Genomic DNA, 26,618 nt, shown 5'->3' with positions numbered 1-26,618 from the left:
TTGTTCACTTGCCTGGGTGAAATCCATCTAGCCCTTGAGTTTTTCCCTGGGCCACATCCTCACTCCTCATGTCATAATACTTGGTGCCTGTGATCCAAGCAGTCCTTGCGCATTTTTTGCCTAGATGGAATGTGTCCTTTGACTGCAATAATGCCACTTCCTTGCTTGGATGGAGAGGCAGATGTGTGTGTTTTCCATGGTTGGAATGTAACCTATTGTCAAATTCTTTGCTCCACCCACTTTTACTTCCTGCCCTGCCCAACAATGACCCTGCAGCTCCTGAAAAGATTGCCCCAAAGGGAATGGAGCCCTGAGGCTACTCCTGGTGATGAGACAAGTAGCTTCCATTATACAAGAATGAAGACAAGAACAAGAATGGTGCAGTGGGGGAAAATGAAGGACTTGCACCTAGAACCAAATATATTCAATTTGCCAAAAATTAATGAATGGTCACTACTGAAACTTCACACCTCTATCCACTAAATGGATATATTTTAAGGAAGATGAACAGCATTCTATTGCACGTAAGTGTAATAGAAATGTAGAATAAATAATAGCAGCAGCATTAGTTACTTGCTTACATTAGCTATTACTTATATTACATTTTAAAACACAGTTAGTTACAAGATTATTAAGATGGATGGGAGGTTTTCCAATTTGTTTCCTGCTGTTAGCTGTATTTTAAAATATCGCAAGAAACCCAACAATAATCCTACAGTATTTTTTCATGAAGTTAGATCACAGAGGAATGTCAAAACTCTGAAAGAAGAGGAATATATATGCTTAATGTAAAAAAAATATATTCTAGGGTGATATACTGAGAATGTGGCACCATGTGAAGGTGTTAAGAAGCACTTTATCTAGAGATGCTCCTAGAAGTTCTAGAACAGTGGCTAAAGGTAAGCAGGAATCAATCCAGGTAAGTCAGTCAGGGGTTGGGGCGGACTACCAAAGTTAAAAATATACTTACTTTGTAAATAGTGCAAAACCATCAACACGAGACTATAGCTGCTTAAAGTGCCTCGGCTGGCATCGTTTATGCCACGAAAACTTGCCCACTTCTTAACAACAAGCACTAATGGACGCACTCGACTCTCAACTGCGAACAAAACAAAACAAAAATGTATCAGGCAGAGCAGCTGAGCCAATCTCATTAGATAAACACCTATTATAAAGCTCCCCCTCCCACACATACATGTATCCCCACTTTGCCACCCATGATTCCAAAATTGTAGATACCTAAAGGTATACAGTGGTACCTTGGTTTATGAACTTAATCCATTCCGGAAGTTCGTTCTTAAACCAAAGTGTTCTTAAACCAAGGTGTGCTTTCCCATAGCAGCGGGGGACTCAATTTACAAATGGAACACACTCAACAGGAAGTGGAACATGTTTTGCTTCCAAGGCAAAGTTCACAAACCAAAACACCGACTTCCGGATTTGCAGCGTTCTTAATCCAAGTTATTCGTAAACTAAGCTGTTCTTAAACCAAGGTACCACTGTACTGTCTTTTAAATAGTTTTTACCAGTACTTCCTTGCTGTCCCTTATGCTTGGAAGTATCTCTACCTATGAAAATCCACCTCTCATAATAGTGACCTTTTTGTAAGAAGCCTTTTGGCTTAATCACATGTCCTTCTCCCTGGCCAAAATAAGAAAGAGCAACAATATTTGATCATATTAATCCCGTATTATATTTTCTTCTCTTGCCCCATTTCCCTTCTTTGTTTTCGAACCCTAAGCTCTCCCTTTCCACCTCCTCTCTTTGCTGTCTCCTGGTACAATTTAAATTTAGAATATTTAAGCTTCTTTAAGCCAAGTCCTGTCTTTTTAGCTTATATTGTTCAGTAAAAATGGCATTGATGGTGATGTCCTATATACTAACAGTAAAGTCGTTCTCTGAAGGTGTATCCTTAGCACCAGCCATGCATTAGAGATATATTCATGGTTGGTGAGGGGTGCCTCATTGTTTGCACAAGTCCAGAAAAACTTGAAAAAAATCTAAGGGAGGGGAGAAGGAATCACCAAAACAGCTCAGTGGTCTACTGACTGTTTGTGTGGTGGTGATGGTAGGGAAACAGCACACCTGGAATGGGGAAAGGAATGAAGTACAGTGGAAAACAGCAGGACCATTCCTTACTACAACATTTTGTTGCAGGTCCCTTTTGTCTAAATAATAGTAATATTAACAACAATAGTAATAGAACAGTAAGTAAATTATGAGGCTAAATTATATCAGGCCTATATTAAACTGAAAGCATTAGGCAGTGAACAAAGTACAATAAAATAAAGTAGCAATTTATTAAAAGTATGCCTCAACAACTGAATTTTGACACATTTGGTGTGTGTTTTAATAATAGTAAAATGTTTGCAGCTTAATCCTATACAAGCTTCCTGAGAAGTAAGTCCCACTGAAATAGCTGGATTTACTACCAAGTATGCCTATCTAGTATTGAAGCTTAGATACTGAGTAGCATCTCAATTTGCAAACACAGAAAGAGAATCTTAGGTAACTGACCATCTATATATATAAAAAATACAGACTACTTACTGTATGCATAGGTTCTGAGAAGGAATGTATTTCTTATTCCTACAACATTGTTTACATTCAAGTCAAACTCCACACAGCTAGAGGAGAAAAAAATAAATTTGCACAAGGACTTTAACAAATAAATCCTATATATTTATTGGGACTTTTATATAGCATAACCACAAGACTTTAACCAGTGTACGTATTCAATAACACACAGCTAAGGAAAACTTTTCAAAACAAATAAAGATCCCTAAATTGTATTTTGCGTAGGTTTGCTGAAACAAAAATGTTTGAAGCAGGCACCTAACACAGTTATTTCATTATGGTATGATTAAAAACATTGTTGTGGAACTGATTTACAAACACAAGCCTGCTTTGCTTTTCAGAATACCATCTGTGTTTCATTTGTGTGCAAATGTAAACAAAAACAGGGCTAGTGTTTTCAGAACTGTCACTCGTCTGAAAAAGTTGGATTAAAACCCTGTAATTTCTTGGTATAGCATGCTGTCATCTCCACCCAGTAGCTGGGCAATAAAACTCAAGTGTTCTTGCCACTCTAACCTATTTCCCACTTCAATGAGACATTTTTCTGGAGTGATCATTCCCTAAGGTACATGAAAAATTCGGAAAGATTTATACCAATATATAACCATAGAATATGCTGAAACACCCAGAAGCATCTTTGCTGAGCCACAAACAATTGCAAGTTTTCCAAATATTACCATTTTCACCTTTGTGTGATTTACAGATAAAGTCCCCGCCCCCATGAAAAGTGTTAACAGCCAAAACACCCTTTAGTGAGTGGACAATACTAGAAATGTGAAGCTTTAAGCAAGCTTTTTTTACTGAGCAGGTTATCATGCCACCTCAGATCTGGTACTCTCTGGCCTGGCAGCTCTGCCTCTGAATTCTAGATGTGGAAGGTTGGGCTACGGATCAGTGGGAAATAAAATGCACTTGGCTGCTGCTCAAAGGCATTTACTGCTTTATGTGTTCCAGTACTGAGCACAGGCAACAATTAAGCGCTGCTCACAATCTGACTCTCAATTTGCTCCATAGCAAGCCACATATTTAAGCAGACACATAATTTATCAAGGTCCTGGGAAAATGGATTCTAATGAATTCTAAAGCAGGATTGAACAACTTAATATAATTAAGGTAACTGTAATGGATTGATCTTAGCTGGAAACCAAAGCCTCGTGACAAGTAGCAAGTTAGCACAAAAGGTACAAAATTATTTTCCACTTTACTAAGAGAACCAGGAAATTCTGACAAAGTTTGCAGTAGCAGACGTGTAGAAAATAATGCACTTGCCCCCTGATACTTGGCAGAAAACCATGTACTATAGCAAATAGAAACAAAGAGCAATCCATGCAGGCAAGAATCCCTGGCAGAACTACTGCCACGTCCAATGCCCTGCCAGCTAGCAGAAGCCAGTGTTGAAGAGAGGGCTCTTTTCCCATTAAGTCTTGTGGATCAGGCCAACTAATCCAGCACTTTGTTTGTACTGTGGCCAACTAGATCCACAAGGAGAGTCCACAAGCGAACATGTGTGCAGCAGCACTCTCCCCAGCAACTGGCATTCAGAGACATTCTGCCTCCCAACAGTGGAGGTGGAACACAAGCCTTATCCTCCATGAATTTGTTTAATCCTCTCTAAAGCCATCCAAGTTGGTTGCAACCACTCTCTCTTGTGGGAGCGATCTCCCTAGTTTAACAAACGACACTGTGAGTAAGTGTCTGTCCTATAACTTCCAACATTCAGCTTCATTGGATATTTGAGTTCTAGTGCTATGAGGAAGGAAAAAAAACTCCTCTATTAACTTTCTCCACACAATTCCTAATTGTATATACCTGTATCATGTCTCCTCTTACTCGCCCTTTCTCTAAACTGAGAAGCTGCTAACGTTACAATCTTTCCCCATAGGGGGAGCTCATTATGCCCACTCTATCATTTACTTTGGTGGGAGGGAATTAATTCTGCCATCTTCAAGGATGGAGTAAGTTCAGGGCATGTTGGGGAAACCAAAGCAGTAAGGATCTTGCAGATCTATGCCCCCCCCCAAATCCTATTTTAGGGTTGCCATATTTCAAAAAGTGAAAATCCGGACAAAAAAGGTGAGCTTTTTGGTGGGGCCAAAGTTGTTGAGCCAAAAAAAATCAACACTTCCGATTTGGGCTGCTAAACACCTGGATTTCCCCAGACATTTTAACCAATTTCTTAAAATTCCGCTGCTTGGGTCTCTATCCTATTTTTTTTACTACCAGCAGCAGGACACTGGCAGAGCTTTCCACTGATGCCCCAGGGGACCTCCAGTGGCCAACATGCCAATCTAGACCATCCTCTCACTCTTCAGCCATCCTCCCAGGGAGTATTTCATAACCAATATTAAATAAAATGTGGGTGTTGAAGATTTATCCCCACCAACCAGGCAATAACAGAAAAGCTTTAAAAAAACATGTTTTAGAGGTCAAGGAAGATAGAATACAAACTTACTTCTAGTTAAGTGAATGCTTTAAAAAATGCTGCTACATAAAAAATGAATGTGTTATACTAAAAGGCTGAATGGTGACAATCGCGTAGTTACTTTATTCACACCACCCAAAAACCCTCTGTGCGGTCTCACACCATCACTGAATATAGCTTGCTGCCTTAATAACATAGGAAGCTGCCTTCTAAAGGCTCAGATGACTGAGCCATCTCGCACAGTATAGGCTACTTCACTAGCAGCAGCTCTCCAGGGTTTCTGGCAGACATCTAGTATATCACATCACCTGCCACCCGATCCTTTCAACTAGAGGTGTTGAACTAGGGGTTGGACCTTCTGTGTTCAAAGTTTGTGCTTTACCACTGAGGTACAGCACAGTTAATAGTAAGACAGACACAGAAAGACAGGGGGAAACAAAAACAAAGACTTAAAAGAAGAAGTCTTAAGAGAGGAGCTGGAAGAATCAGCTGAAACAAAAGCAGAAGCAACCCCTGCAGACTTTGCTATTTCTATAAAGAATGCAAATCAGATGTAAACACAGACATGAAAACTTGTGTTTTAGCCACATTGGGATTCTGATGCAGTACAACCTCCCACAAAGACATGGCAAAGCAGAAAGAAGAGATCCACTGTATGCCTTTCAACCTACTCTCCAGCTCTAAAGTGAATTAGGGCCTCTTTATATTGTATTAAAATAATGAATGGAAGACAATCCATTTATTATGGAAGCCATTTATTGGAGAAATTAAATCAGCTGTCACACAGAGAATCACTCTGCTATAAATAAAATATAACAGCAGAAAAGGCAAGCATATCAGAATACCAGGACATACCTTAAGCCCCACTGAAATCCATAAAGAACAACTCACTTTTGATTCATTTCCCACTGATTATGCAACAGGGGCATACGGTGGGTTGGGTAACAGTATCCATTATCTTATTAAGAACTATGCCACACAATAAAAAAGAACCCAGCACATTTTTTCAAGAACAAGATCTAAAAACTAATGGAAATTATAGTTACCTGACTTTGTCCCTGAACTTCACTATTGGCACTTTTGCTCGAATCAGCTGAGGTCTCTCAATATAGTTTGCTGAAAGGGAAGGGGAAAAAGAACATCTCACAGATATATTAAACAGCAATGGGCAAAGCAATTACTGTTTTGCCCTGGTTAGATAAGAGTTAGATAAAGGGTTTTATGACACAGCAATTCTTAAGCTGTACTGCACCAAACATGCACACATTTCAATCATTCTTATTCAGTTCATGGATAAAATTGTATTTGGTCAACCATCAGATCTCATTAATTTCCAAGTTCAAGACCAACTGCAGTTGTTGTTTTTTTAAAAAACACTAAGCAAGCATGCAGATTAATGCCTTGGGCACACTGACAGACGACCTTAATAAGACACTTTATGCCCTTAAAGCTGGTTTGGAAGCTGCAGCTAGTACAAAATGTGGAAGCTGTGCTACCTACCATGAGCCCCACTTCTGAAATAACTGCACTGGCTGCCACTTTGCTACCAATCCAAGGTTAATGTTCTTTTGTTTCCTTATAAAGCCTTAGACAACTCAAGAACAGTAGGGACACCTTCCATGACCTTATATAGACATCTTAGAATGTGACCAGTCTACTGAGATCCATCTTGAGATAACCAGAAGGGAACAATGGCAGAGCGTATGTTAATGCCGCCCAGGGCACACGCACGGGTCATTCCCCCCCCCCCAAAGGGTGCTGAGAGAGCCCACTGCAGCTCACCCTGCAAAGTGGAGAGGGGAGGGGAAGCTGCAGCCAACTCTCCTCCTTCTCTCCGCCCCCAGGTCAGACCTCTTCCAAAAGAATGTAAGCACCAACTATGATTATGCCAAACATTTAGTACAATTGGGCAGCTTTACTGTGGCTTTTGTATTTGTGTTCTATTTTAATGAGCTGATTTTAAGAGAAATGTATTTGTATTGTTGTGAGCCACCTTGGTACCAGTGATGAAAGGCAGCATAGATATGCCTTAAATAATGAATGAGGGAAACCTCAAATCCAACCCATTCACTTGGGCAGTCATAAATGCAGTCTTAATTAAGTTAAATGTAAACTTTTTCATGTAAGGGTTTCTTGCCAATTAGTGCATATCACAAAGCATTAGCCAACCATCATTTCACTATAACATAGTCCAGAACTTACAAAGCTTCCGACAGAAGTGTTTTTGGAGTAAGCTGAGTATGTGTCTTGCTTCAGTCTTCTGATTAATCTGAAATAAATTACGTCCATTAATACTCAGATGCATTCAGGAAATGAGTGAGGGTTGTATCTAAAAGTGCATGAATTGCATTCCACTCACACAACAGGACTTCCCCTTCCCCTCTTCTTCTCACGCACCCACACAATCTGCTTCAGAGGGTCCCCCAACCTTCTGCAGCAGTTTTTGATGGTGTGCAGGGGGCTGCAGGGAAGAGGGGGAGGTTTTGTTGTGCAAGTAGAATGGCAGTGTTGGATACAACCCTGAATATTTTATATCTATTAAAACAAACCAGGGGAGGCATCTGTTAAAAACACATGAAATTAAATAGAAGCTAATTAAAAGATCACATATTTCTACATCCACCGTTGCAACAACCTATGCATTCATAACTTTCATGTGTCATTTATGAAACAAGACCAAAAGGGTTAAAATGATCAGTGCTTGAATAAGAACACACTGGGAGTCCCATTCAGGGCAGATCCTACAACATATCCAAAGTAAAGAATCCAGTTTGGAGGTATCATTAAAGGACAGATAAGTGCCGTGTGTGTGTGTGTGTGTGTGTGTGTGTGTGTGTGTGTGTTTCATTCCCTGGATATAACATTGGTTTTTCCACCTCAGGCCCCCAAATTATATTATGTAACTCTGATAATACATCACCTCCATCAGTTATCTTTTCAAGCGCTGAGTTCATAGTGCAAGTTTTAAGATATTAAATGGTACATGGCTCCAGGCCAGAGTACCTTAGAGGAAGGGGTCATTGGCTTGGTTTGTTCTAGTTTTTATTATGTATTTTGTATTTTTATCTTGTGAACCACTCTGAGATCTACAGATGAAGGACAGCATATAAATTTAATAAATAATAATTATAATATAACAACAACAACAACAACAATGCTAGGAGTGTGAGATACCGGGAATAAAATAATTGGAGCGATCTTGTCCTGTTATTTACATAAAAAATACTTGTTATGCTCACACACCATTTTTCACTTAAGATTAGAAAACAGAAAAATTATCAGAACTAAAGAGAGACACTGTGAGTTAAGTTGCCCTTCCTGGAATAAAACTTAAACCCCTACTTGAATAAGGTGTATTTGCATAATGAGTATTGCTAATCATTAACAGCTTTCATGAGGAATGAGAATAATGCAAGTAGGTCTTTTTAAAAGCACGATTAAAGCTAATGCAGCGTGTAATGCAGTTACATTGTTAATCTAAGTGATAGTATGGTTCCAGAAATGTGATTATTTTATTCAAATTATCTGGTGAAGTTTCCATTCTATTAAGAGGTACTCTTTTTTAAAAAATGCGTATGATCCATCACTAATTGCCCTTTTTTCTTCTCGGCTACAGAGAAGCAGATTCATTTTGGGGTTTTTTGCTACAGGTTCTGCTCCTCTGAAGTGTGCCTCCCTTCATCTTAAAAAGCTGTCTTGTGTCAGCTGTCTTGTTTTCTGCCTTCACATACAGAAAAGAATGTATACAGTACATAAATTCTGCAAGTATACCTTTGATGGGGCGGCTATATGTGACCTTATGCAGTAGGCAGAAGGAACAGCCAGGTAATATATACTGGCTCTACCATAGGGATGAGAAACCTTTGGCCTGGGAGCAACCAGTTCCAACTTGGCTGCTTCCTCGAAACCACATCCACCTGTCCCACATGTGACGTGGCTTGCTGTCTCGCCAATCAGCTGACTGGCAGTGAAAATAAACCAGCTAGGATCAGTTGCACAATTGAGTTCTCCATGGGCAACTCCACAACCAGTTGATCACAGCAGAAAAGCAGGATACCTGGGAACTCCATAGCCAGTCAATTCTTGAAGAGACTTGCAAAGAGCTCAGAGTGCTTTAAAGAACAATTATTAACTGATCTGAAGTAGTTCAAAGTACTGTGCAGGGTTCTTTGCAATACAGGCATGCCACTCTGAAGTCCTTGTGATGTCAGGTGATCGAACGGTGGGTGGCCAGCCCACCTACCATATTTGGCCTGTAAGGGTTAAGGGAGATAAGGACCAGGCCAATTCTTCACCACTGTTCTACAAGTATAAAAATATTTGCACTTGACCATGATTTGTTGGGGGCCCAAGTCATCAGGCAGGGGCAGAAAATGCAAATGAAAAAGATGCAGGTTTAGAATTTCATTAATTTCCTTTTAATTAAATTTGTTAAAGATCTCTGGCATCACAGCCCCTTCCTACACTGCAGCTCCCCTTCCAACCTCTCTCAGAAAAAAGCTAAGAATCTTGCAAAGCTATTTTCACAGACAGCAGGTTTTCCTTCTAGTACTTACTGGCTGCTCTTTAACCACCAGGCACAGGTCACCATCGCTGCTACGAGTACCAAATCCATTTAGTGAGGATCCAACCAAAAAGAGTCTACTATCTGCAAGGAAAGAACCATACAATAAAATCTTATTCTTTAGAAGAAGGGAATAATTAAAAACATGACTATTTGAGTGTCAGAAACATATGGAATGATAACATACTTGGAAAGATCTGTTGAATTTCCCTCTGGAGTTGTGTTCGGCAAAGCTCTTTTTTGTTCAAGTCATAGGTTTGTTGTTGACACACTTGAAACAATTCCAGTATTTGCTGACTTAGCTTAACATATGCAAAAAACAAACCAGCATTTACTATACAACTATCAGTATGATCTCTTATACATATATAGTAAATACATTTGTGTACACACACACTTTTAAAAAGGTTTTTCCCCCAAATCACCAATCAAAGTCCTACGAGAATTCACTGTAAATAAATGATTTAGTAGGAGCCTGATTAGTGAGACTCTAAACTTTGCTATTCTACAGACAAACATCTGTTATTGGACAGCACACAGGCAATTAAAATTGTTGTTCTTGCTGCAATAATACATGGCTGCATAGTATTACTATTGCTGCTTGAACACAATCAGAACTGTGGAAGTTTTACTATTAAAAGCAGTGTTCCTGTTTCATGTGTTTCTTCAATCTGCTCCCACAATAGAAGCAGGCATCCTCCTTGCAACCACAGGATAAATCATTTACTATTATCCTTCAACATTCTGCCATTCCCATTGCATTCAGGGGCAAAGGTGACAATTCAGATGCACATTCCCCAGCATTCTTCAATTATATTTTAACTATTTATTATTATTATTATTACAAAAAGCACTGGCTGTGGCAAGAAATCCCAACACACTCTCCCTCCCTCCCTTGGGAATGATGTTACTGGTTCTATATTGACTGAAGGCAGGAGTGGAAATCTATACTTGCTCAAAGAGTCATCCTTGCTCTAAGACTCAGTGTAAATGTTTCCAACACATTGGCTCTGTTTGAGATACCCTTCAGCTCCTCTTGCAGCCCAGGATTTGGGAGCCACTGTCTTGCACAGAAAACTTTATAGAAAGGAAAAGAGCACCTATTCTCAATTTTACCTTATCTTTGGCCACAGGGAGTGCAGTTTCTATAAGGTCAGGAAATGAAGCTTCTTGTAAGGGTGGCACACATCCCGTCAAATCAGAGATGTAATGTGCTGGAAATAATGGCGAAGGAATTGATCCAGGGAATGACCGCCTGTGATCTTCTGGTAAAGGCACTACTTGGTTAGCTGAAGCAGATTCATGATGAGGTGAATGAAATCGCTGGCGCTTCACTTGATAAGGAACATCCTGCTCTTTCAGCCTCCTAAAAAGGTAAGAGAGGTTTGACTATTCCAATTTCGGTACTTAACTATGCGGGGGGGGGGGGGGGAGAGACTGAACTGTCAATGCTACCAATTAAGACTGTGTATTATTTTTAAAGAGGAATGCCCAACTTTGATATGATGCAAATAAAGTCTTAAAACAGGGAACTCAAAAGTATGTGCAAGCGCTCAATTTGTGTCCCATAGAAAGACAATGCTAGATCAAATTGCCAAGCCATTCTTATGCACAGCAAATACAGTTCTCATTCTGAAATACTTCCTATTCAAGAGAGCAGTTTTGAATCTAAAGAGAGTGCTAAATTGAGAAGTTGTGTGCAATGTGTGCCCTGTGATAAAAGTGGGAAGGAAGAGGAAGTAGTCCATGGAGGACAATGACGACTCAGGATCCAGTCTACTGATCAGTTCTTATTCCTCACACACTTCACCCTTATCAGTAGAGCAGTAAATCTGGTTCACACATTCTCATAAGAGCAGCCTTTCTGGACCAGACCAAACTATCCAGTCCAGCATACTGCTTCTGGTCTTGAAAATATTATTAACTTGGAAAATACCAGTAAAGATTCAAGGACCAACACCTAAAAATGCCAGGGTCTCCTCTGTTTATCTGCATATGGTATGACTCCATTGTTTTCAGTAAAGTTACCAAAGCTACAACAGATGTGTTCACAGCCATTTTCCCTTGTGGGTATGGGAAGGGAATAGTCACTCCCTAGCTTTTCTGTGGTTGCAAATAGAAAAAAACACATGAACAGTGCCACAAACACATAGCAATATGCACCCTTGAGAACAGTGGAGAAATACAGCTGGGTGGGAAATGACTCCAAACTTCCCATTTTGAGAGTGTGTCAGCATCTAACAAGATAGGCATCATAATAAACAAAATGTGGGCAAAGTGTCATAAAAAGTCTCAAAGAGTAACACCTTTAATAGGGGGTCACTTCAGTATTATATTTCTATTATTTTATAGTGCTTTATTCTAAGGGAACATAACATGGAAGAGAACCACAGAATGCACTTACTTTCTGCCTCGGAATGATGCAGGTGCAGCTGATGTATGCACTGGGCTGCCATTTCTATAGGCAAAAGGTGGAGGTGAAACAGGTGGGATGGTCAGAAGATTACCACTTACTGGAGTTCTAGGAAAATTACAATGCAGTATGATTATTCATGCCAGTGTTTTGAATTTAAATTTAAACATTCATACAGTAATTACTTAAGTAATAAAGTGAACATGTATGCTACCATTCAGTACTGTGATGAAATACAAACTACAGTACTCAAGTTTATTACTCTAACTTTATTTTCACTGCAAACCTAAAGCTCAAATGGACATTAAATTGCTTCTCTGTGGTAGTTTATGTGATAATGTTAACACTGCAAGTAGGCTTTTTAAAAATCCAATATTTGTTTCTGGCAGGAAATTTCAGATTAAAATTCTACCATACTTACGTTGTATTCTGGAATTGCTGGTGAAAGAGAACAGGAGGTATGTTCACTGGAAGATTAATGAAGAAGTTGTATTGTTGATGTTCTAGTGGGAAGGGTGGATGACCCAAGTTGGAAGAATTTGGGAACATGCTCTTCTACGCTGAAAGTAAACATGTATTCTTCTACCTATTATTTTTTTAAAAATAACTGAAATCAGGCAACTAAAGTAAGTCATAAGGTTTACATATATTAGCCATTACTACAAGCTGATAACTTCCGAGTGTTTTTTGGCAATAACGTGTTGTTACAACGTAATTTTCCTTAAATATTCACAAGCACAGACACATCAAAATTAGTATTTATTATTTTCCAGATGCATTGGGAAAGCAAGGTAGGCACTCTTAATATTTCCAATTCATTATCTTTAAAATGGGGTGGGGGTTAAGGCCTAAGCAGACCAGATACGTTACCTTGAAATGCCCAATGTTCATAAACAGCACCCACAACTACTCTACAAGCAAATAAAGACTAATCAATCATGAACATAATTTTAGAAACATTTATATGTTTTCCTCTATAAACAAGATCCCACTTTTGAACAAGGAGTAGGAGCCAACTGTTCTATAAGAGTAAATTCATTCTTTTTCCTTCAGAATTTAAAACTTCTATAGATTCTAATGACATCTCCCAACTTAATAAAACAAAATGCCAATAAAATAATATGCCAAACAACAATCCAAGTGGGATTTTTCCCTTCAAAAATTAAACTTGTATAGAATCCAATGAAGCCTCCAAATTTTATAAATAAAAGAATATGCTGAATCCAGTTGCACGAGACTGTTACTATCACAAATCTTGGATACATGCCCTACATTGGGCAAAAGATTCCTGCATTGCAGGAGGCTTAACTAGATACTCCCGCTGGCCCCTTCTAACTCTACAGATCTGAGTCTAAGACCCACTTTTCCACTTGCCAATCTGTCTATATTTGCATAAGCAGAGCCCGCAAGACAGCAGGCCCCATTTCACCATTATGGTTAAGAACCATTAATAGAGTTGTCCTTCATGAATCTGTTTAATCCCCCTTTAAAGCCATCTAAACTTGTGGCAATTTTTCACATACAAGTATGTGTGATGGGAAGTAAAATGTTATTTTGCTCATCCTCAATCTACTGCCACTCAATTTCACCAGGTGACCAGCTGCTAGCAGTTCAGAGAAAGTCAGTATGTGCGTGAACATGGTTAAGATTTTTTGCGCTAATAGGCCCCAATTTATTCATAACTAAACGTTATTTGCTATTTTGTTGCTCATTCACCTCATTAGACTTCTTAGCAATTTCCTTGTGTTCCTGGTGTTGTCTGCAAACCTAGTCAACTGCTCATCCATTACTCCAGATCACTTATGAAAAAGTTCAACATTACCAGTTCTAGTATTGATTTTTTAGCCTCCACTGTGAGAAGTTCCCATTTATTCCTACATTTATTCAGGAGCCTTTCAAGATGAACTGGGTTAGATCACCCCTACTCAAACCCCAAAAGGCTGCTGGTGTAGGAGTTACTGTCCACAGGTAACCTCCCATTTTGACTCATCTTCAACAAGGCTTGTTCTCCTATGTTTAAATCAGGGCCCAAAAGCAATTTAATACAGGACACAAATTATCATCTCCCTGTTCAAAGCACTCAAGAGTGAACTGGAGATAAGGAATGAAGTAAAGAAGGTATCTGATGAAGAAAGCATAGTAATGGGCAACTTCAATTACTCTAACACACACTGATAAATACATGCTTGGATCATGATGAAAAGGAAAAATTTCTACATTTCCTAAATGACTCTGCCCTACAGGGATTCCTACAGGCATCTGGCTAACCACTGTGGTTGGAAACATGATGCTACCTGTTTGTTCTGATCCAGCAAAGCTGTTCTTCTATGATCCCCTGTCATTTCCATACATAACCACATTAAACAATAAACATGCCCCACTGATTTCACCAATTTCCATATGCCTACCTTAACGGTGTCCTCGTTTTAGGCTACTAGTACCAGCATACATATAAGCATCTGTGTGTTCCCTTCCAAGATAGCTTGCTACCCAATTTTTCCAAGAAGGCCAATCTTTTTAAACAGCCTCTCTCTCTCTTTAAAGTCATCACTGTTTTTTGTGTGCCAGTTACCAAATTCTACTGACAGCCACTTTGGTGACCTTAAAACATCCCCACCACTGTGCACAGACCATGCCCCACGGATAAAGCATTTCCCCAGCACAGTAATCGTGAACGAGCTTGCTCTCGGGTAGAAAACCTTGCCTGTCGTAAGTGACCCACCAGATACAGAATGAAACATTCACATTCTATTTTATTTTTTAATGAAACCGAGCAACCATCCAGCGCGGCCTTGGGAAAAAGCTCTTTCTGCCTGTGTTGCAGACAGCTCCGTTCGAAGGATTTGGCAGCACACACCAGTCCACGCGGGCATCGCCGGCGCGAGCGAGGCAACTTTCTGGTGGCAGCTAAGCTGCAGAGAAAGCAGCACCCCACCCCACCCCCCCCGAACACCACTGACGTCACAAGGGCTGTTGTTCCTTATCGGCAATCCGTACCCGGAGCATCGTCCAGGCCTTTGGGCCCCACCGGAACCCCCGCAAGGCACTCGCGACCGCCGGGAGTCTCCCTCAAGTCTACCACCCTGCCTCTCCCCAGAGTTTCTAACACCCCCACCCCCCATGAATAAGTACCTCAGGCCCAGCCGCTCCCCTCCCCCCCCAAGCACCTCAGTATCTGAGAAACGACCCCTCCCTCCCCTCACACACCCGCCGGGTCTGGCGCCCCGCTCGCTTCCAAGCGAGAAGCTTGAGGGGGGAATGTGCGAACGGCCACGTAGAAACCGTTCCCCCCCCCCAAAAAAAAATGTCTCCGCCCCCCGAATGGTATTCGTTCCTTCAACTTACTCCGGTGCGCGAGAGAGGCAGCTGACTGGGCAAGGCCCAGCGCGCTCCGAAGCCAGCGGACTCGGCTCTGTTTTCTTCGCTTCCTCCTCTCTAGAGAGAAAGGGAAGGGAGAGGCGGGATCTTCCGGAAGTAACCCGGAACCGCTTGCACCTGGCCATCTCTATGGCTGAGGCCTCGTTCTCGCCCCGGATCCAGAACCAGAAGAGGGGGAGAGAAGGTGTTCGAAGACGTCGCGAGCGCCCTTCCGTCGTCGCTCTCTCCGCTCCGCGGCGTTCCTCTCCATAGTAGTGGCTCCCGTCCCACTCTGCGCATGCGCCGCAGCCCGGTTTAAGCGCGGCTAACCGTCTGGAGTTGGCTTGGTATTGCTTAGCGCCAGGCGAGGGTTGAGAACTCGACGTGATCCGGGGTGCTTCCTGGAGAGTGAAACCTCATTTCGGAATTAAATGGCAAGGCATGGTATTGAAAAGAACATGTTACGCAGTTATGTGTATGAGGATTTCTCCTTAAAAGGCAACGGGAGAGTTAGCCTCGTGGAAGATTCACCCATTTTGCATGCTAAAATTCCTCAGCTTGGTTAAGAAACACGAAGGCGAATCCAGACAAGTAATAGTAACAACAACAACAATTTATTTATACCCCGCCCATCTGGCTGGGTTTCCCCAGCCACTCTGGGCGGCTTCCAACAGAACACTAAAATACAAGTGTAGAGTAGACCCACTGAAAGCAATGGAATTAAAACTACATGTCCCATTAATGTCAGGGGGGCTGCTTTGAACACGACTGCCTTGAGCCAGCCCAATACATACATACTTCGAAGTAAGTCCCTCTGAATTATTAAAGTTTCTCCTCAACTAAAGGGCCATAACAGCCGATAACTTCTCAGGAAGTGTATTTTACCAGCTATGCTTCTTGTTTGCTAGCTTCTGACTTCTTCAAACGTTTTATATTGCGACTGATGATGTACACTGCTTTGGACACTTAAAATGTAAAGGTGAAATAAGATAGATGAATAAATCGGCCGTATGATGTGCATAGACATCAATTACAGGTGAGGAGAAGCAGGTAGTCTTTAATCTCTAAAGGGTGTCCCTCCCTCACTCCCTGGTACTGTTAGCTTGCCGAGCCCCCAAAACTCTCTTAACTACCAAAACTGCAGTCTATCTCTTGTGCCTTTGCACAGTGACACAGAACTAGATTACACCATCCTTATATGGAGTTGGGAAGTGTATGCCCCCTAATTCCTTTTCTGAATATCCCAGTGGTCATGTATCAAGAAGTTATCTTCTAACCTTAGCTTCCTTCCATAGGGACACATCTTTCCATGAGTATACATCACCTGTTCTGGGCTATTCACACTCCTTTGTCAAATCCAAGATAACTAGTATCATAAAGCAAAAACACAGCAACAGTCCTATTCACAGAAATTCACAGAACAGCAAAATCCATAGCACTTATAATGTGTTCCTTAAAATTCCAGTTTATGTTTGCATTTTTGACTAACAGTCTTGTGAGAGATTGTGGTATATTCCCCTAATTTCTGTATATGATTGGCTGCACATATTTGTTCTATAGGGATTTTCTCCTGATATTGCTTCCTTGAATAATGCCTTTGCAGAGTGCCATCTTTAAGCTGTCTTTTATGATGCTATTGTCTTTTAGTTGTAGATTGCTCTGTAGTTTTACTAATATCTTCACTGTTTTTATTCTGTATTGCTTTCAGGGGTTTTTTTTGGGGGGGGGTTGTTTTGCTAGCTGCCTTGGATATTTATTACAAAGGCCTGGCCAACTACATTGCCAAGTCAAGATATAAAAGGTAATAAGTATGTAGCTGTTGCCAGTTAACTATGGTACACAATACCTACTTATTTCCAGTCTGAACTGGCAATAATAAGGTCCTTTTTATCCTTTCTGCTAAAAGCAACAACAAAATGGTTGAAGATTCAGCCTTCCTTCTGGGACAGCAGCCAAATCAAGTGTTCAGCATAAATAAATACAATGCAATGCATATTGGGGCAAAAAAGAATCCCAACTTCACAGTGATAAAATCTGAACTGGCTGTCAACTAAATAGGAAGCTATCTTGGGATCACAGTGGACAGTTCAATGAAATGGTCAACTCAGTGCACAGCAGTAGTCACACAGTATTTATTAGAAAAGGGATGGAGTAAAATAAGCAGTATCACATTATTGGTGTGGAATAGTGTGTATAGTTCTAGTCATTCCATTTCAAAAAGAGATATTACAGTGAGAAATGAAAATAAGGGGTTGGAGCACCTTATGTAGTCACCTTTAGCTCAGAAAAGGGACCATTAAGGTGGGGGAGATATGATAACAGTTTTTTAAAATTATACATGGTGTTGGAGAAGTAGATGGAGGTGTTTTTTTCTGTGATAGAACTTGGGGACATATAATTGACTTGATATCAGTTAAGGACAGGCGAAAGAAAATAACTTATTCACACGATGCGTAGTTCAGTGCCCTAAGATATGGTGAGGGTCACTGACTTACATGGCTTTGGGATTAGACAAATTCATGGAGGATCTGTCAATTGACTACTCTTAGCCATGATGACTAAATGGAATCTCCAGGTTCAGAGAAACTGTAACCGTAGCTCAATGTTAGTGGCTCATGGTGAGGAATGGAGGAAGGCTATTACCTTTATACCCTAAATGTTGGCTTCTGGGAACCACCTGGCTAGCTGCTGTTGGTAAGAGAATCCTGGCTGAGATGGACCTTTGTTCTGATCCAGCAGGGCTGCACTTACATTCAAATGGCACTGCATTAAGGTTTGATGGGGCTTACTCCCAAGTAAATGTGCATAGCCCGAACATGACCCTTCTTTCTTGTTGCCAGTTTGCAACAAGACGTTTTTGGTATTTTTGCATATAATTTAATTTATATGATATATCAGAGGGACCAATATGACCTAGTAAACCAAACGTATTGAATACTCTATTCTGGCAGCACAGACATAAATTACATTAATTGGGTTTAATTTCGTTCAGTTTCCACAGAGAAAATTGTAGTTTTCAAAATATAATACCCATATGAAGTACTTTGAAGTTCATTCTGGGAAGAAAGCCAAAAGATCAGCTTAGCTAGCAGTAAAGGAAATTTTCTTTTCCAGTGAAAAAACATCCCTCTGAAAAGGCAATATAGGCCTTTAATAGTACCAAAAATGCAATTCTAAAATGGACTTTTAAGAAACAGGGCAATAACAGATCCCGACAAGAAAATAACAAAGCTTCTAAATGACACCCTAACTTTATTTTAAAGCCTAAAAAATTAATAGGCGAAAATTGGAATGCGACTTTCAGTATCCTTCTGTGCATATCACACACAATATAAGATCAGACTAAAGATCAGACTAGCATTACTTTACTGTTGTCTTCAGTTTCCCTAAGTGTTCATTTAAAGGTTGATGCTGCAAGTCTTCAAAGAACTGGATCACATTGAAACCTCTGCAAAAGACTGGCCTTACACCCAGCAGATTGGATCTCCTGAAAGTTTTCCTTAAATAGACAGTGTGCCTGGGCACTTCTCTGCACAGCCTCTACCATGCTGTCTCAGGCACATCTGGTTGATTCGCCTGCTGACCCTCAGAGACATGGTATCCCTACTGGAACTGAGCAGGGGTCCTAGCTCCACCTCCTTGATAATTGTCAGGGGTTCATTAGTGGCAGAGTCAGGTATCTAAGATTCAATTTAGCCCTTCTTGGATCAGTGCTAGAAGGTATGGCAAGGCCAAGGAACCCCTAGTTTCAAGGTCCTCCTCCTTTCAGTAAGATCCTATTTCCCCAAACCCATTGATATTGCTGAGGATTCCTCAGTCATAAAGAACACTCGGGTTTTGGTCCAGGATATTAGTTTAGATTAGGAATAGCAAATGTGTTCCCCTGCTGGCTGATGCTGATGGGAGCTGAAGTGTGACAACATCAGGCACCAGGTTGGCAACCCTGCTCTGGAGGATGGGGCTAATAAAATGTGCATGGATTTCTTGTATTGCAGGGTGTGTTTTTTGTAGTCAATGATTATTTATTCACCTACCCACCCCACCTACCTTTAGCTCTAGTGATTTTAAGTTTGCACCTTTTCCTAACACACATGTAGTTGGAAAGGGGGAAGCTTTTTCAGGAAGCTGGTGCAACAGAAGCCTTAAAATGGTGACCAACTTTGCATAAGCACATCAAAGGGAGAACATCTTGAATGTTCTTTGAGCTGAGTATTAATACTTTTGTGATTTAAAATGTTGATGTGCAGATTAACTACAGGGTTAGACACTTTAGAAACGTCAAGCTCCTTAATAATCCTTTATTGGCAAATTTATTCAATGCAAAAAAATGGTATGTTAATGCAACACTGAGGCTAAAAATTTAAACCTGCAAATGGAAGAGAACTCAAAGTTAAGGTTTCTATGGCAACCATAACAGGAACTCTTAATATATGCAATATGCTATGGGTTTAATTACCCTCTTTATTGATCAGCTTTATATAAGAGCTCTGAATTATTAATTTCATTAACCAATGTTTAATTTCTCCAAACATGCTGTTCATACTATTATATTTAAATTTCCTTGACACATGGTTCTGTAGGTCTTTGTTCATTATTACCAGTCTTGTGTGTTTTTTAAATCTGCCTTATGCCAAAAAGCTTTAATGACTGATTTGTAATTTTTATCCTTATATGGACACAAACTCTGTATCTTGAGTTAGAAGCTTTAGTTAAGACAGCACAGCAGGTGTTATAGCTATTGCAAGCAGTAGCCAGAAGTGGAAGCTGCAACAAAATGTAGCAGTGTGGAGTGTTCTTGTTTAGTGTGCCTGACAGCCATACTCTATGCCATCTTCCACCCAAAACTTGCTCAGCATTCTGTGGCCTGAGCACCCTTTGTAGGTTGTATGAGGGGAGGGTTCCCCCCTAAATATTTGTGGCATTTCTGAAAATCCTGAGCCCCTTCACTGAGCCTCTTGATACCACCCTCTTTTGTGCAGATGGTGCCATTTTGGCTACATAAACATTGGCACCCATGCATGAATATCAGAAATGGGGAGAATAAAAAGTAATAGATCCACTGTTATTCCTAGAGTAACAACCATTTATTAAAGCCAGGCCTGGAACCAGGGGTCAGTACCGTCAGGCAGTTGCTGAAAGCCGAAGCTTTCAGGAAGCTTCGCCACCTAATACGTCACAATCCCATAATGTATGTTATGGCCACCTGAGTGCAGCATGTATCTTGGTGCTGCAGCAGCAGTGGCTTTGGTTGGTGTCTGCCATTATAATTCAGTTCTCCCACAGTGCCTCCAGAGCCATGACTTGCCATCATTCCCTAGGAGAAATTAAATTCAGTTTGCATTTTAAAGGGAACATACTGTATTTCTCCGTGTATAAGATGCTCCCATGTATAAGACACCCCCCTATTTGGGGGGACTCCAAATTAAGAAAACACCCCTTAGCACTACCCGTGTATAAGATGAGCCCCAATTTTAAACCAATTTTTTTGGTAAAAAACCCAAGTCTTATACATGGAAAAATACGATACATAATTTACACTTTCTGTAAAAAATCAAGAACTGAAACACAACCATCATTTGATATTTGGACAAACATGCAAACTTTCACGTGAGGTAAATGCCTACAAAGAGTATACTAAACCACTTTATATAAAAAGTGTGCCCCAGCAGTTGTGCATTATAATGAATTCAGCTTATACAATGTTTTTCCTTGATTCTACTATTTTCTAAAATAAGGTTTTCAGATCACTGGGGGATGAGAACTATCTAAAAGCTTAGAATTAATGAAAAATGAAACTGAGATATGTCCTTCCGTGAACCTAGCAGAAAACACCAAGTCTACAGCAGGTTTTCACCCCTTAAAACATAGTTAACAAAAGCATAGCTGGGACCAGAGATTAGCTATAGTTCTTGAACTACAGGAATACACCCACAGTCTGAGATTCTTACAAACACCATTCCAATTCTGTATTATTTTCATCACAAATTGTATGTTGTGCACCTAGAGAGTACAGCTGTGCCTTTGGCAAAAGAAAATCTAACCGCACTACTATGTATGTCTACTCAAAAGTCTAATTGATTTCAACTTACACAGGGGTTTACATTCTGGGGATCACGCCTAAAGCCAAAATCACATATATAGTGGTACCTCGGGTTAAGTACTTAATTTGTTCCAAAGGTCCGTTCTTAACCTGAAACTGTTCTTAACCTGAAGCACCACTTTAGCTAATGGGGCCTCCCGCTGCCACCGCCGCACAATTTTTGTTCTCATCCTGAAGCAAAGTTCTTAATTTCTGGGTTAGCAGAGTCTGTAACCTGAAGCGTATATAACCTGAAGCGTATGTAATCTGAGTTACCACTGTAGTCAAAACTCATTGGGTAACTCTTGCAGTGGGAGACAATGTCATCTGGAGATGATATAATTGGTGAATGTACAAAAATGCTCAGTGTGGAATAGTGGTTAGAGTGTTAGGATAGGACCTAGGAGACCAGGGTTCAAATCCCCACTTGACTATGACCTTGGTCCAGAGCTATGGTTTTGGAATCTCCGACCCAAAATCCAGTAGGGGAGCAAGATCTGCTGGAGTGCTAATGCTGTGAACCCATCCATATTATGCTCAGTCAGTTTATATGCGTAAATAAAACCATGTATAACCAGGAACATGGTCACACACACACACACACCCCGAAATCACACCATTCAGAGATTGGGGTGTGCATAACAATCCTATTGTTAAACTTGTATCAGGCACACTGGAGAGTCTTTTAGATCAGACACTCGCTCTCTGCACCAGGGGCATTGTTAAGAGATGGCCTAGGCACGTTCCTCAGACTTTGTTGGACAATGAAAGTGCAACCTCCAGGCTTCTGGAAAAGGAGACTTAGTTGGAGTCATAGTTCCCTCTTCTGCCCCATCATCTAGAAATCCATGGCACTATTTCCTGAACTTGGAGAGGCTGATCCTGAGGCCATTACATCTCTCTTCTTTATAAAATAATTATTGTTACAAATTTTGAAGCATCGAAACATTTATCACTTGCTGCAGCAGGGGTGGCATGAAATCCACTGCAACTTCTTACACTATTAGTCCAAATGATACGTCAGCATGACCCACAACACAGAAGATGATTCCAAACAGAGCCTAAAACTAGAAAGGAGGAGGAAGCAGCTGCAAAGTTTAAGAGGACTGCTGCTAAGTGCTTGCCAAAGTGGCTTCATTTGGGGGGGGGGGGGAAACTAAGTTATGCAAGGTCTGAAGCAGGGAACTTGCCATGCACACATGGGCTTTCTGTGGGATTTAGAACCCTGTGTAATCAGGGTTCTAAATTACTTACATGAAGAATCTATAGCCCTACCTGCACTGTACATTTAAAGCAGCATCCTAGGATTTTAAACAGTCTTGGCTTCCTGCAAAGAATCTTGAGAAGTATTGTTATGGGTGTTGAGAGCTGTTAGGAGACTGCTATTCCCCTCACAGAGCTAAAATTCTCAGAGTTCCCTGGGAAGAAAGATTAACTGCTAAACTACTCTGCACTTTATGTTCTTTGAACACCTGAATAGTCATATTTGGGCATTAAAGCTTTTACTGTTGCTATTTTTGAGTGGGAGTCAATCACATATTGGCGAATTCAGGACGTGCAGTTATAGTTAATTGGGAATTCTTGTGACACAAACTCGCTTCCCCAAAAGACTGGACTTTTGTGATAAGGAAAGGGATGGAAAATGCACTGGAAAGTGTGGGATAACACTTGCTTTGTCACAACGTCATCTAACCTCCCCTCAAACAAATCCGGATGCATGCTCAATAAGCAGGTGATTTGCAAGCACCCTTGAAATCTCCCCCCCCCCCCAATCAGGAACCTGGATTGCACAGGTTTCTCTTCCTCCAACCCCAGCTGTAGCTGTTCATTCTCAGTGCACAGTGAGGAAACAAAGTGAGCTGGTAATGCAGTAGGAGTTCTCACGTGGCCAGATTGCCTTTCCTCTCTGCATGCTGTAAAGGGAAAGCCCTGAAATGCCTCACACAGGTTATTTTAACTCTGTCAAAATCAAATCTACTAAAATCATGAATTATCATAGAATTTGTTACTGCTTCTACAGCAGGAAAGGGCTGGTGTATCAAATGCATTTTTAGCCACAACTCTGCCACCTGCAATATAATGACAGGCTTTGTATCCATTGCCATTTACAGTGTAATCAAATGGGCTGTGTCACATTTTTTTTGTATGAAATAAGATCTGAGTTAGAAAGATCATGAACTCTTTGTCTTTACTGCTATCTTTTGCTTTCTGGTAGACACACTGCTGTCTAATCACAAAAATGCTAGATTTCTGACTTGTTTACTATGTGGAAGCAGTCACTTCTCCACTCCAGAAGAGCAGCAAATGGCTTAAAAATAAACCAAGTTCCTTCTCCAGACAATAGATGTAGCACTCTAACTTTATTTCTGTCTAATTAGCTAGCTCTGATTCCTAAATGTGAATCATCAGCTAAAAACACTGAAAGGCAGGAGTAGACTAGTTTCTTACAAAATAAATAGGCAGAATTGTACCTACATCTTTCCCCTTGAAACTTGGAGCCTACAACAAATTGAGACTTGTTCTTTTTTCTTCTTTAATTGGAAATCCAAGGATTGTGGCTCATCCAGAACAATTTTTTCTCCTGTTCCCTTGCAGACACTCGTGCAGGGAAGGGAGCTGAAGCACCATATATTTATTTCAAATCTTCCTTTAAAATGCTTGAACAAAACACTGTGGTTTTAAAAGCACTCGAAGGAAATGGTCAAATTGCCCAAATGGGTTTCAAGGCATGCTGGATGCTGATGATGCAGATGTTCACACACCACTACTCTTCGCAAGCACCATCGCACATTGAATAGCCTTGCCATTTATACTGGGCAACTAAAAGGCATATTGACTGAAACGCATATCACCATCCTCCTCCTTGCAGCACATGTGAATAAATGCATGAATGCCTCCCTGTTGTGATGCTGCAACCTTGTTTGCAGTGTCTTCTACAGTTAAGTCAACCAAACAGCAAAATAAATGTGGGTGGTAAGGAGCAACAAATATTGAATGAATTTTGCCAAGGGCAAAGATGAAAAGGTTAACATCGAATAATCGGTAAAAGTCCAGCCATGTCAATATGTGTCATCTGGTATTTTGAAGTTGATCCATGATGATGATTGCAACTTCTTGAATACATAATACTTATCCATTAGAGCTCTGGAGTGTTGTTTTATAAACATTTCACATAATGTGTGTTGATTAGGCTTCTCAGCAATCAGTTTTGGAAGGTTCATAAATTCTATTGAAATGGGACCATTACAATGTACAAAACTTCAAAAATGCAACATTTGCATGGCTATTGCTAACAATATGTGGATTCTTTTGTAGCGCTTGAAGTGTTTTCCAGACATGAATCCATTAGTGGAGCCTGGTGCCAAGACTCCTGATGCACACAATATATTCCCAGCTCCTGAAGGCTCTAAAAAATAACCAAGTGAACTAAAGTATGCTATTTGAATATGAAATGGGCCAAAGCAAATTAAAATATTGTCATAAACTGGTGCTTCTGTGAGTTATATTTGCAATGCAGGTTTTGCAATGGCTAGATAATAACGAACAACAGCAACATTTTCTCCACATTCCTCTGCTACAATCTACCAGAGTTTCAGAGTTTTTGAATTATATCAAGGGCAGTTTTAGATTTTCAGTGTACCCCATCACCTACATAAGTAGTTCATCCATGCATTCCAGCTTCGATCTATGGGTTTCCTAGTGACGCGAGAGCACAACATTATGCGAAGAAAATCAATTCTATATCAGCCTTTTATGTTTTGAAATGGTTATGCTGATAAATTAATGCATGTGAAGGCTTTCAATGAACGTCTGTAACTCTAAGATTGGATGTCATTATGGTAGTCCATACATTCTGATACATTTTTTAAAGTTTGCTTGCAAAGTCATATCCGAAATTCAATTTTGGATTCCTTTTGAAAGGAAAGACTTGCATCTGAATCACCTTTGAATAAAAGTTTCACTACTCAAAGCTCATTGGGCAATAAGTAGTCTCTATGCATCTTTAAGAACTCCTTCCCCTTTGGTTCCTGCATTTGGTGCATCCCCTTATTCCTCCCAGTTGATCAACAATTTCTTTATCATTTACATTCTGGCTAACAGGATTTTACCATTGGGCATTAAAATTTTGCAAAAAAAGATTTGTCATATAATTTTAATAGTGTATAGTTTGATGTAAAGACACAAAGCAGCACAAACCTGTGATTGCTGCTGGAAGAAAGTCTGCTCCCTGCTGAAGACCCATTTCCACCTGACCTAGGGGGTGGGGCCCAGATTCACCCTGATCAGCTAAAAGGCTCCTGGGAGGCTGGAGGGACATTGTTGGAACAACTCTTGGGTAGGGGTAACTGGCTAAAATGTTTTAAACTGTTCTAATTTTGGATCCTCCATTTCATTTTTGTCAGATTGGTGTTGGTTAAATGTTTAGTTGGGGTTGGTGGTTAATTTGGGTATAACTGTAAATTGTTTATTGTTGTTATTGTTATTGGTTTTTATTGATGTATCGGTTGGTTTGTTGCTTGTATAGGATATCTTGTTTTTTAGTGTTTGATGTTTTGTTGTGTTTTATATGTTGTAATCAGCCCAGAGTGGCTGGGGAAACCCAGCCAGATGGGTGGGATATAAATTAAATTTATATAATTAATTTACTTAATTTAATTTTTTTAAAAAAATAGTCAAAGGTTTTTTAAAAGGTGTTTTGGTTTTTGTATACTTGAATAACATTTTTAAAAATGTAACCAAGCTTTTCAAAAAAACGTTTTAAAGTGTTTATCAGTCATCCAAAGGGTGTTGCAGTCAGTTGTCTGAATTATTGGGAACTGGAAGGTTTACTGATTAATATTTCTGGAACTTAATGGACTAGGTAGTTACTTTAAAGAGAGAGAGAGAACGGAACATCTGTAACACAGCAGCTAGGCCTCCACAGGTTCTTTTGTGCTACATCTCAGGTTACAAATTATGTTACAAATTAGTGTTTAAATTCTAGTTCTGCGCTTTATTTCAAGCACTATGTATAATTTTGCATTCCATCATCAGGAATGCTTTAGTAACCAGGGGTTACTGTTTAAATGCCCAGAACCAGGCAAATGTTCTGGCCAATAAATCATGTCAAATACCCACTAGATCCTGTAGTATGCTTACTAAATTTTGACCAAGGCAAACCTTTGTATGTAATGTCCATATTCTACATATATTAACTGCTGCAAGG

General features: G+C 40.2%; 1 protein-coding gene across 4 annotated transcripts in view; it reads right to left on the bottom strand.

Moving 5' to 3' along the window:
* Nucleotides 1–15,441, bottom strand: part of TENT2 (terminal nucleotidyltransferase 2) — a 33,209-nt gene extending 17,768 nt beyond the window's left edge. The window contains exons 1-10 of one of the 4 annotated variants that reach the window (XM_081881211.1): nucleotides 15,322–15,441; nucleotides 12,398–12,562; nucleotides 11,968–12,084; nucleotides 10,680–10,929; nucleotides 9,751–9,865; nucleotides 9,556–9,647; nucleotides 7,202–7,268; nucleotides 6,046–6,115; nucleotides 2,551–2,627; nucleotides 971–1,099 (exon numbers count right to left, since the gene is read on the bottom strand). In XM_081881211.1, coding sequence (XP_081737337.1) covers nucleotides 971–1,099; nucleotides 2,551–2,627; nucleotides 6,046–6,115; nucleotides 7,202–7,268; nucleotides 9,556–9,647; nucleotides 9,751–9,865; nucleotides 10,680–10,929; nucleotides 11,968–12,084; nucleotides 12,398–12,525 — 1,045 coding nt within the window. In that variant the 5' untranslated portion in view covers nucleotides 12,526–12,562; nucleotides 15,322–15,441. Of the gene's footprint in view, nucleotides 1–970; nucleotides 1,100–2,550; nucleotides 2,628–6,045; nucleotides 6,116–7,201; nucleotides 7,269–9,555; nucleotides 9,648–9,750; nucleotides 9,866–10,679; nucleotides 10,930–11,967; nucleotides 12,085–12,397; nucleotides 12,563–13,692; nucleotides 13,795–14,384; nucleotides 14,628–14,675; nucleotides 14,867–15,321 lie in introns of those variants that run through there. The other 3 variants (XM_081881213.1, XM_081881212.1, XM_081881214.1) reach the window with 3 other exon arrangements.
* Between the last annotated feature and the right edge of the window lie 11,177 nt (nucleotides 15,442–26,618).

This window comes from Podarcis erhardii (assembly GCF_964252035.2).
Source record: "Podarcis erhardii genome assembly, chromosome: 11".
Lineage (NCBI taxonomy): Eukaryota > Metazoa > Chordata > Lepidosauria > Squamata > Lacertidae > Podarcis > Podarcis erhardii.
Note: the sequence above shows the minus strand (reverse complement) of the source record. Positions and strands in the feature narration are given on the sequence as shown.